At 34.4% G+C, this 12963-nt stretch overlaps 1 protein-coding gene across 1 annotated transcript in view; it reads right to left on the bottom strand.

Moving 5' to 3' along the window:
• LOC119836158 (myotubularin-related protein 3) overlaps window positions 1-12494 on the bottom strand; it is a 40335-nt gene extending 27841 nt beyond the window's left edge. Inside the window, exons 1-2 of the mRNA XM_038361412.1 lie at window positions 12291-12494; window positions 2921-3290 (exon numbers count right to left, since the gene is read on the bottom strand). Of these exons, the coding sequence (XP_038217340.1) occupies window positions 2921-3067 (147 nt within the window). The 5' untranslated portion in view covers window positions 3068-3290; window positions 12291-12494. The remainder of the gene's footprint in view (window positions 1-2920; window positions 3291-12290) is intronic.
• Window positions 12495-12963: the final 469 nt, after the last annotated feature.

The following is a 12963-nucleotide window of genomic DNA, read 5'->3' as shown; positions in this document are numbered from 1 at the left end:
TTTTTTTTATATTTTGTAAGTGTGAAAGTGTGCAATAAAGAATAAATAAATAAATACTTGACGTTAGCCAATTGTTCACAGAGACATAAATTGCGTACAATGTTGACAAGATCGCTAGCGAATAAGACAAAAGATAGGGAAAGTTGGTTTCTTCGTCTTCACCTTGCGCGTCATTGACCCATAAAATTACTTGGAAGATTATGTCGGCGCAATTAATTGTCTTTTGTTCTTTAAATCAACGGAGTTTTCTTTTCAGCTTGAATAATTGTGATCTCTACCACTTTATATAAATAAGGTAATGTAGCGATGCCAGTTATGTTGTATTAGCGTGATATTGCAAGATAACTGTACGCAGTTGTGTGGGAGTACTGGACAGTGAAGTTTTAGTTTTTAGCTGACTAAGCGGAGATCTAGTGAAGACGAACGGCTTTATGTCTGAATCATGAATTACGCTAGTGGGGACTATTTAATCATGTATTCGTTTAAAATTCTACCAACTAAATTTCGATTTGTGCATTTTCAAAATTGGGGCAATTGAATCAATCACACGATGAGACGGCACGACAAAATTAACATTCATTTTAATGTAAACTGAGACAAAGGATGTCATCGTCAATAAAACAAATTATTGCATTTGCAGGGTCTGCACCAGACGATCGCGTCTTCGTTATTTGCGTTTTCCGTTCTTTGTTCAATAATAATCTAAACGTTTTACAGTTCAATTGGTTCGATGAATTTATAAGATTTCCTCTGTGAATACATCAATCAATATTGGAAGGCCAGATAAGTTTTTTTTAGCATTATATTTTTGTAATAAGCAATGCGTATTCATAAATATGTTATTATGTATGCATATTTTCATTTTATTCGTGTTACCTACATATATTTCAACAAAAAAAATATATACATATTTTAAGAAAAAATATGAGAAATTTAGAAGCGAATTGAAAAGAATTGATATTTAAAAAGTAATGAATAAAACTATGTTAGATTTTTATGCAATTTTAGATTTACATCATTACACGAGCAATTATAGTATTGTTTTTATCACATTAATTAGCATTATCATTAAATTGTTTTTAAAGGATTTTGGCACCCTTAGCTGTCAATGAAACATATCCACTCTTATTAGGTCTATATAAAAATAGTGGAAGAATAAGGAAAAACGCAAGAAAGCCAAATTTTTGTGGAGAATTTGGCTTCACCATAGAAATAAAGTGTTAAAACTCCCCCACCTCCATGTGCTTATCACATAGACTATTTAACCAAGCAAGCGAAGCCACATGATTAAGCTATACAAAATAATAAGACATAAAATGGAAAAAAAATCCAAACTTGTATTTTCATCACATTAAGTAAAACGATATTGGTCACAAGATCAGACTTAAAATATTATTTAAATTAATTTTATCGTTATACCTGGGACCTGTTGTGTTATCTTTAATTGTATGCGATTTTACTCTTTGCTAAACATTTTATTTTAAACATATATTGGGCAGAGTAAAAAGTAGCGAAATCTTGCTGCATTCGAGTATATACCTAACCTTCCAAATCGCTGTCTTCTAATGACAAAAACATTACCCAAACGACCTTTAAACCAACATGAGTTGAGAATTATATTCTCAAATATTAAATTCCGCTCTACTACCTAATAATAAAACAAAATCTATTTAACACATTATGTATCATATGGTTAGAGTACAAGATATAAAACAATCACGGTCTATAAATAACCAATTCATATCGCTGACATAACATTCCCAGAGTTAACCCAAATTCATAAATCACAATGAAATGCCACATCCATGCGGGCACAGTGACACGACTAGAACCTCGTTAAATACAATACTATAGCGTTTTTACAATAGTTACTACAATAGCTTTCGATTTGACGAACATTCCGCGATCACGAAACCCGGCTGAATCGAGGTCGTTCGTAATTTACAATTAATTGCGTAAAATTGTATTCGCAATGCTCTTGCTATACCAGGCAGCAAAGTACGGGGCTTGTACGAGATTAATGCTAGCACTGGACATTTAAAATTAGCTCGTGCTTTATACACGTGTATACATGACTATTTGCACATTTAGTGACTGTAAAATTTACCCATATAATATTGAAAGTAATATAGAGAGCTTATGAAATGTCATTAACCTAAGCACCTACTAAAAAGGGGTATTTTAAAATCGTACAAATATTTACAAAACAGTATTTTCAAAGTATTTTCTTCTTTTAATATAATTTTATTTTCACTGATTATTTTGTGCCTGCCACGTTTTATTGCAACAATTGGAAAAACAATAAAGTATTAAAAGAATACTTTCATTCACGAAACAATAGTCTTCCGTGAAGCAGAATATAAATTTATTTCTTCAATAGAACCTCAAGCTTCGTCGTTTTCCTATGATGTTTCTCTAACCAAAACGATTTTATAATCCATTAATAGCGTTAATTTATCGGAACTTGAATGCTGGGCTTATTAGACATGGACAAATTAAAAACCAATTACTATAGGTACTAACTGAATGTAATTAGGAGATGATGAAGGTTTCCTAGTGATGGCAAGGACATAGCTCCACGATACAGTGGGGTCATGTTTGGGGCACTCACCAAGGTGAATGTGAACACGATATCGTTTGCAAAGCAAGAAACAATTATCACACGTGTCTATTTGAATTACCTTGGAACAAATAAAAAATTGCTTTTTTCGAAGTTTAATTTGAACCTGTGAATGTGCATGAATTTTACATACAAAATATTTTTCATCGTGACATTAGCATTTTAAATTGAACTTTTAACCTTAATCTAGATAAATCAAAATTATAGTCTACCTTCGTAGTCGAACATAGATTGCAGAAAGACACTTTTAAATATAGAACACATTTCAACTTCGAACGTGTACACAGTTCACAGCAGTACCTCTTTGTACTCCGGCGAAGGCGGACGTGGCGGGTATTTGGACGCCATTCGAGCGCCCGCGCCACAGCCCTGCGCTGCCGGCGGTTCATCCTCTGGATAGTACAGGTGCACGAAATCTTCCGTGTCCAGAAACGTATTGATCAGCATGCTCTAACAATAACAGTCACACTTCGCACTAAACACTAGCCTATCAATAGAGGAAGCACGTCGAACGATCTTAGAGTTCTATAACGATGCATCGTTGCAATAAATATAAAAGGTTAATATGTAATAAATAATATAATCTACGCGTGTATAATATGATCACAATAGAGTTCACATCCACGGTGTTTTTTTATCACTACGCTGTCGCACAAATTCCATCACTTATCTGTTGTAGGAAAAAAATATGTCAAACTATTAATTCCATGGTTGTCATAAATACAATAGATGTTTTTCAACGTTTGGCGTTTATAATACGATGCTGGCTTGCAAGGATTTCAGTTTACGTTTTCATAAGAATCAATTATGTATTCAAACCTGTTTAATAATTGATAATTTTCTATGAATATTCAAGGTATTTATATTATAAACAAAAGCAAATGAAACAGTCGCTTAGTATTCTCATAAAAACAGGTTTCACTTGTTGATTTTTCTATAGAATATGATAATGCGAGTTACAATGCACTTTAGGTTCTTCATATACCATTTCATATTCCGACTGCAATATCAACATACGCGATTGAATATTATAAAATAGTATAAATTTATAGCCTATTGTTAACGTTACTTCAATGAGATGACTGTTAGCTGCATAGCGTCATGAACATCAGTCACTCTTTGCATAAATAAACATGGATTGCATCTTTCCCATCACCATTCACTTCCTTAGCGAATAGCATTGCTACAATGGCTAAACACAATCTAATCGTACAAACTTGTAGTTTTATACACAATTCGTTATAACACTGCTGTAAATGGTACATATACGCTACATCCACGTTTCTCCCAAAGCCTTACGTAAGTCCCGCCTCATCACGCGAGCGTTGCATGTCGATCGCCCTTTCGACATGCAGTAATAATGTTCATTGTATATTGTTTATCCATCTATTGTAAACAATACCTACGTTATCTCTAATACACTTGTTCCTTCAACATCGGACAATGACCGGGGCATGCGTAATTTAGTTGTAAAACGCGGTTGAATCAGATCAATTGCAATGATTCTGGATTAGACCTAGATATACGAGTATATATTTATTTAAATATATTTTCCAAGTATAAATAATATATAATAAACGAACAAAAAAGGTATTGTTATTAGTTAAACTGGGTGAGGCCTACGCAGCAGATGCATTTTTCAGAATCCGAAAAAGTGACAAATTATTAAAATTTAAATATTTTTTTTAATATTACCTACAAAAAAAAAAACTAAGTGTAATTTCTCCAACAAACTTGTAATTCATTTTATAGAATACTAGCTGACCTGGCAAACGCCGTTCTGCCGTACTCTTATCATTTAGGGGTATGAAAAATATATGATGGCCAATTCTCAGTCCAGCCATTTATTTCGAAGGAGTATGGTTACTAACATTGTGACAATTTTATATATGAGTATATACAGAAGCGAAGAGATTATATAGAATGGAGAAATTGATTGAAATGTCAATTATACAAAAAAAAAAAACGAAACAAATTAAAATAATAAGATTACAGATAAAGTGACCAATTTATAGTAAACAAACTTTAAAACGGTGACTCATCACACATTCAATATCACATTTGGTTGTGACCTCGTTATTCCCGCATCAACCCGTCCCTTCCACATCCAGATCGTTGCCAAACATTAATACCCATTTCACGAACGTCTAATTCTTTATTAATCCTCGTAAGTACGTAAATCTAATGCTACGTATACATCTACTTAACCTTCATGATTGCCTATCATCATCAGATCAAGAGATACATTCTCTTAATCGTATAATAGGCAACCTTTTCGACCTTCCTCATCCTTACATAACGTGCTATCAACCGTGTCCTCTGATTGTATTGGTATAGGTTAGTACCGTGAGTCAGTTACAAATTGGTCCTTATTTGAAGGTGTTAAAGTCAAAAATGTGTCATTACGGGCATAAATAAATGTGCGGAAACCAGTCGGCTCGGGGAAATAGGATCTCTCTGCTCGCGTTACAGTGCTACTGGTGTTGAGTCGGGGCATTCGTTAACAACTACTGGATAATTATTAGCTCGAGACTTATTAGATTTATCAACTATTTCCTATAGAAGAAACTTTCAAATGGCCACGTTTGTTGCGTTCGATTTCATTTGCTTCGTTGTTTCGTTTTTATGTGTCCTGGTCGGTACATTAAACATTCGTTATAAAAGTACCATTTGCAGCTAATTGCCCTTTTAAATGTATATGAGCAATAAAATTATCATAAGTGCAACGACTTGCATAATTTATTTATACCATTAAACCTACTTAATACTTGCGTACTGTAAATAATATTCTTATAAGAAATTATCTTAAGTACATTTAACTATTTGAAGGCAAACTAAGAAAAGTTGTTTGATGTTTAAAAACGCCCGCCACAAAGAAATAAGGGCTTAAATGTAAATCTTTTAGACCTTTTTTTTCCTAACTAGTCCTTCCTTATGATTATAAAGACATGCTTTTTGTTTATCAATTTGTTTGTCTCTCTTTTACGGCGTAAGGGAGCCATTTTATAGCACTATTTTTGTGTCTGGAAATAGTCATGAGGCTAGAGATTAACACAGCCTATGTTTTATCGCGGTGTAACAAATAATTCCCATGGGAATTTCCTTCAACTGCGCGAGAGAAAACGCAGGCGGAAAGCGAGCAACATATAAACACTTCAAAATTTCTTGATGAGCTTCCTGAAACCCAGTGTCCAGTACACCATTGGATGAGAGTACACATCAGAATACCTCAATATTGTGTAAAAATCCATAATTATTACAATTCAATTGACGTACGGATAGTTCTGTATCCAAATCCGAAACCCAATAATAAAGCTATTGTTTATAGGCCAACGAAACAATGGTTATTACCATATAATGTTTTAATAAACAGACATTCTATCAACGCGGTGCGTACAAGTGGCCTCGCGCTAAACGAAATAATTGAATCTACATTATAAGTGGATGAACTTTGATTCCGCGTAGTTTCATTTACGTTTAGAACGTAAACATCGGACGGATGTAAATTATTCTATTAATTTTTGAGAAACAAAAAGGTACTACTTATCAACCACCATGTTACCCTTAAAATTTATCAATTTTAATTTTGATTATAACGTTAAAATACGAAAGATATCAGCGTAAACTATACAAAAGCCACGTTTAAAATATTCATAAGCGATATTGAAAAATCGCATCCAATAGACACCTTCCTAAGCTCCAATAACATAAAGGTTTTTTTTAAATTTGACACTATACAAGGTTTTATTTGACGTCACGCTTTTTTCTCGTTTCCATAAGCAATTCCAATTAACCGAGAAGTGCTAATTGTGAATATTTATATTTCCTTAAAACTATATTAACACTGCTAAATATACGCAGTATATATCAAGCTCACAATAGCTTCTATTTAATTAATCTTTCTCGCTGCATTTGTTACCTAATCCGACCCATTAGCGAATCAATGCAGAATGAATTTTTATAAATCATTGTCATATTACACATATACATTGTCACGGTCAGGTAAAAACTTAATAATTCGCTTATATTATAAATGTAACTGAATTTAGGTGTGATTGTTGTTAATTCACAAACAGCTAACGTAATTTCGATTCGTATACGTTAAAAATAAAAAATTGCCAGCTATTTTGAGATGTTTTCTCGTGACTTGTTATATGCCTGTCTAGGCTATAGAGATAATATATCGTTGGCCGTATTTACATTATTTTACTACAGTAAGAACCTAAATTAAGGATAAATCGATTTACTTCCCTCCTATCCTACATTTTTTAATCTCATTAGTTGCAAAACGTCAGTAAACAAAATTATGTTCCTAATTCAAAACACACGTATCACATTCCAAATTTGAAAATCTTTTAACATGTAGCAATGGATTACGAAGTAAACACAGGTGATACGAATGGATTAGATGAAAATATTGTTCTTTTTTCAATTATTATCGCTATAAAAGGATGCAAAGTGTACGAATCTCGCACACTTGGCGGATGCCCGCTCCAATTTAACTGCGTGCCGGCGTCGAGGAATGCGGCCAACGGCGCCTATCGCCCTCGTACATCGACGGAATAAAAATTTTTCATGTGGAAAACAATTAGAAAATTTCAGTTTTGCATCGTTGAAAAGTATAATTTGTAGCGATGAGTGTGGTGATTATCCCATAATTTTCAAAATAACAGATGGATAACTTAGAGAAATCAAGTAAAACTGCTTTTTATGATAAGGCACGGTGAGAGTAATTGATTTTAAAGATCTAGAAAATGTATAATGTACAATCATAAATTTTGTGTAAAACTAAGAACAAAAACATAGCAATTACTCACGGTGAGAAATGAAAGGACACACAACGATAACGAAAGGTAACACAACGATACTGAAGATATAGTTGTACACAATATAAACTAATTAATTCGTCAACACGTCCTGTTTACACAGGATTCAGCCAACAATAAGATCAATAGTAACATATAAAACCACGTCTCCAATAGCTGGACCGCAGGCATTATTCAGTTGCCTCTCATTCACCATTCTCAGGTTACGCATCTAACCGACATTCCACTGATCCACTATACATGCGCGGGATATTAGAGCTTAGCACTTTTGCAATAGCGGATTTTTTCGCAGTTCCGATTCGACATTTTTGCCGTTACTCCTGGCGCGGTTTGTATTTCTGAAACACGAGAATGTACCGTGACTGCATTTTAGTTTGACGTCGCGTTTCAAATAGACCGACACCTAATACAAGAGTCTAAAATTGCAACTGGAATATAGTGTTACATTTGTACACGTATTTGATGTCTCATTCATCAATTTGAAATGTGGCATGTAATCGAAGCGAGACAGACTTATACATATTCAATTTCATTTAAATCTTGAACAGATAAGCTAGATGATGACAATGTACGAGCACAGACCTAATCATTTTATAATATCTAGGTCATAAAGAGTTCGCAAAACATTTTTATTACTTCCCTGAGACTTAATTCACCTCCAGCACCAAGGCTTCGTGATATCATCGCGATGAACATCACGTAAATACGTGCATTTCGTTCCGAAATATTTTAATCACAACCTTATTCAAGTATTAAATACGAAAATAACATTCGCGATATCAAAATGTGTATAGATAGCACAACAAAGGCCAAGTGCAGCACGCGGTTTGAACATTTTTGTATTTAATTGAATCCTTTGATATCAGTGTTTCAGTTTATTTAGAACAAATCATATTGTCAAACATGTGAACACTTGTTGGTTGAACGAAAAAACATGCTTAAGAGTAATCAAGTTTATGAGATTAGTAGAGCAAGGTTGTTTTCTCAGTCAAATGAATACGAAACGACCTTGCCAATGAAATTTACTTCTAGTGTCCTTTGTTGTCTTATTTACCAAACTGATTTGCGTAGCGGTTTTACATAAATGTCTTCAAAGGTCAACGATGGACAAACGATGACAACATAGGTAAATAAACAAGTTTTTAATATAAGCATCACGATATATATACCGCATTATATAATTAAGGCTGGACTTTGACAGACTGAGTATTCATAAGTTGAGAAACCTATTTAAATATGCTGGAACACTTGCTTGTTTCCAAAGTTGAAAAACAAAACGATTGTTATACTCTAAAATCTGAAAAGAACTTATCGGTTGCTTTTAAATGAATGCACGTTGCAAAACCCATGAAGATGGAGCATACATATATATGAATAGATACTTAAAGACAGCAGGCACGGTATAAACTGGCCAATGGGGAGACAACACGATGCGTTGTACTCGTATACAAAACGAGTATGAGCGATGCATCGTACATCGTACAAGCGTCGCGTTCCGACCATGACCTTCACTGGCGTACAAAGTTGTAAATAATAATTTGTAGGTAACATATGCAACACCACAAAGAACTATAAATAACAACTCGGCCATTAATGTACGACGAAAATTTGAGTCGGACACAAAGTGTGAAGATATTAAGAGGACAAAGAATTATATGATGAGTATACATTCATTCATTCATTTCTTGGAGTTTTCATTGGTTATCGAGAAAATATGTTACTCGCGAAGAAAATTAATAATAATACATTCCATACTACTACTGTTCAGCCACAACACAGCAGGATTAAGTACAGGTAAAGTAGATTTTTAAGCGCATCAGGCTCTAGGCATCTAATACTTTAGTACATCCTTTAAATCCAGATTAAATGAATTAACTTGATTATATCGGTCTATATACACTTCCTCAATAAAAAGTGAAACATTTTACAGAGAAATAGAAAAGAAAATGACTATAATGTCATAGCTATAAACTATACACAAACGATATAACATGCTTTGATATTTTTAGATCGCTACTCGCATGATTATCTTGTAACATATTAAAGTACAAATATAGTAAGAATTTCAGAATTAATTACCGTAAATAGTAGGTTAATTTCACAAATAAATATCACTAAAGCCAATAAAACAAACACTCTTTGAACACATTTGGTACGGACACATTCTCTGATAACAAGGTCATCTGGATATAATCAAACGAGGCCACATTCGCCCAACTGCACGCATGTTTAAGACCGAAAAGTAAGTGATTACAGTACCTCAATGCGGTTAAATGTAAATTGTATAATTAACACAACGACATTTAATATAACGGATATGTACACAAGTTATTGGTATTTCAGATATTTCCTGAATCAAAGCATAAGGTTTATGTAGATAAGATTGTACCAGCTATGTAAGGATATAACAATTATTATTTTCATTTCCGCTCCTTTAACGCATAAGGCGTAATTATTATTGCAGGTTTCAATACTAGAATACTACTCCAAGGAAACCTTTTTAAGTGAAAGTTGGTCACCGAAGTAATATTTTTTTACCCAATTGCTTGTAGTTTATTAGGAACTATAAGTAACTAGCTGTGCCCCGCGGTTTCACCCGCGTAAGTCCGTATCCCGTAGGAATATCGGAATAAAAAGTTGCCTATATGTTATTCCAGTTATCCAGCTGTCTACGTACCAAATTTCATTGCAATTGGTTCAGTAGTTTTTACGTGAAAGAGTAACAAACATCCATACATCCATACTTACAAACTTTCGCATTTATAATATTAATAGGATTATTGGGTGCATAAGTACAGAAATTTTAAGCTGAAATATGTGAAAATAAAACGTATTTATTGTGGCTTGATATAAATGTAATGAACTTTATCAAACAAATGACCGAGGTGATATTGTTACGCGATAAAAATATTTGGCTTTATGCTGACCCAGTTCCTTACAAGGTACTTAAAAGTGTGTGTTTGTTTATCACTGAACTGGAACACTGACTTCGTAAATAAAAGTTACGTGTTGAAATGATTATCTAATCAAAACAAGATAACGATAGATATGTTAATATTTATGCATAAAATAATTGTTGGTCTCTCTTAATTTCTTCGGGAGTCTTCGGGTGTAAATGGTTTTACGCTTAGAGTTACTTTTAATTCTTAGTCTCGTCTATCAAACCACGTGACCATACAGGGAATCGGTAACGATTTTCTAGGAACTCAGCTGTGACTTTCGAACCTGCGCATTAGGTTCTGCAGCCACGTGGCTTGACCAAATACTACAGTATATTGTATATTAGTTGGGTGTACAATCAGCCTCTTATTGTCCTATAAGAATACTTAATGTGTGTTTTCTCAAACTTTCAATAAACATTATATGGAAAAGAACAGTATCTCAAATATATATCAAAAAACTGATAGTACTACTTAAAAACATGGGTACGCAAAAACATTTATCCAATACTTCTGCTGTACGTAACGAGTTTAATATAAGCTGTTACTAAAAGTGCTGAAACGCCGAAAATCCGCAATAGATCTGTTTACTGGACATGCGCAAATGGTTCTTACGGCCACGTGGCGTTTTCCAGTTGCATAACCTCTCACGAATACGATATGATGTCCTGCAAATGTGAATGTCTAGACTGTATTGATATATAGCATAATATGTATGTAGTTATAGTAGTTCCACCACGCTGTACGTTGTGATGTGTTTTAATTACATACAATCGCTGGACATATTACCATATTATAATTAGGTTAGTTTGTAATGGGATAGAACTTTTTCCTATAAGATTTAAATATGCATTGTGTACATTTTTTAACGGGAGACTTATCATGTAGAAGATGCATCAAATTATTTTTGAATACATCATTGTCATTTATTGTATTTTAAAACATTGTGTTGAATGTTTATATTCGATACGTTTGTTTTGCTTCTTTATATCGCAATTCAAATATTCAAAGCGGACGTATTGTGTTAAATCGTTGCAATTGTCAGTAACAGACCAGATTTCACCCACTCGCCCGTACCAATAAGTACCAGGAAGCCAGAAACGAGAATGTGTAAGGCCACGCCTACAAGCCCTATAGTACTATAGGCGATGTCAGCCACGTTGCAGCGCGACACTTTCATAGTCAAGTCAAGTTCTATTGCTAGTATGCACGTGTATAGCAACTTGTCACCTTATCTAACAAGTGAATGAAACGAAATTCCAACTGAAAGTAATAAACTTTGGAATGTGTAAACGTTAGGCTACAAAACAAAAGTAGGTAATTGTTTTTTAGACTGGATAGAAAAAATCCGCGATGCATTGACTAATTCACGTCCAAATTATGGGCCAATGTTTAGTAACACTTACTAGTGACCCCGTACGTAACGCACAGTATAAAGTAATAACATCGAATATTTTGAGATCTTGCAAAACGGTATAATTATTGAGGAATGTTATCAGCATATTTAACGGCGCGCCTATTATAATTATTCATCATGTGTATTGATATAAATATTATAAAGCTATGCGTTACTAAAATATTTTTTCTAAATTGATTGACCAATCGATCAAAGTATTAATAGACTAATTGATGGGATAGAGTCGTTTTATTGAATAAACGCGCCATAATGCAATGTAGACGCCACGAGTACACCATGCCGTGAGCGGACATATTCGGTTCAATAGTGATAAATTCTGCTCAATCACCGCATAGTAACATAAAACAACGTTCTTTAGTGCAACCGTAATATATGACACTACAATTTGAAGCATTATATCCGCCAGCACCGTATTATTTTGTAACCATGTGTCGAACACGTCGGCGCGCAGCATTCGCCATAGTATAAAATTCCATTGCGGACCTTACAAATGTTAACTTATTTGGCGTCACTTTACAATATAATCCATTTATATTTGTCGGAGACTTCACAAAACCACAGATATGTAAACTGAATGTTGATAAGAGAGCGTATTTGGGGTATATCCATATTATATTAGGAGGAATGCGGTGTCGCATGGGATATGCGACGATCGCGCGCGGCAGCTGCGGGGCAACTGGAAGTCGCGCGTTGGAAGCGCGAGGGGCGGGGTGAGGGGACACTCGCGAGGGGAGCCGCCGGCGTCTGAACGCTTCGTATCTACGGTCTAGAGAGGTTGACTCGTCGTAAATTGTGCAACGTAAGCAGGCGCGTGCGTACTTGTACACCTCGCCGCTGGTTCGCACCGGCAAAAAAGGGCGCTATTCAAAGTTTATAACATGTATCGAGAAGCGATTCGATTTCCGCTGGACACAATAAGAGGATGTAAGGCGTTTAAAGCAATTTCGTGTTCTTGTGCGGCTTCTTTTGCATTGTCGTATGTATAGCAGTCTAAAGCAAATATTCCATTCACTTGCCGAGTAGGTATGCGGATGTTGGCCAAGTTTGTAAGACACATAGTTACCGGTGTTTTGCTTTCCATTTAAAAATATTTGAAATAAACAGGCAATTTGTATGAAATCGTCGTTCTAATTAAGGACTTTCTACTTTTGTCAAGCCACA

Source organism: Zerene cesonia, chromosome 23 (assembly GCF_012273895.1).
Source record: "Zerene cesonia ecotype Mississippi chromosome 23, Zerene_cesonia_1.1, whole genome shotgun sequence".
NCBI classification, from domain to species: Eukaryota; Metazoa; Arthropoda; class Insecta; order Lepidoptera; family Pieridae; genus Zerene; species Zerene cesonia.
Note: the sequence above shows the minus strand (reverse complement) of the source record. Positions and strands in the feature narration are given on the sequence as shown.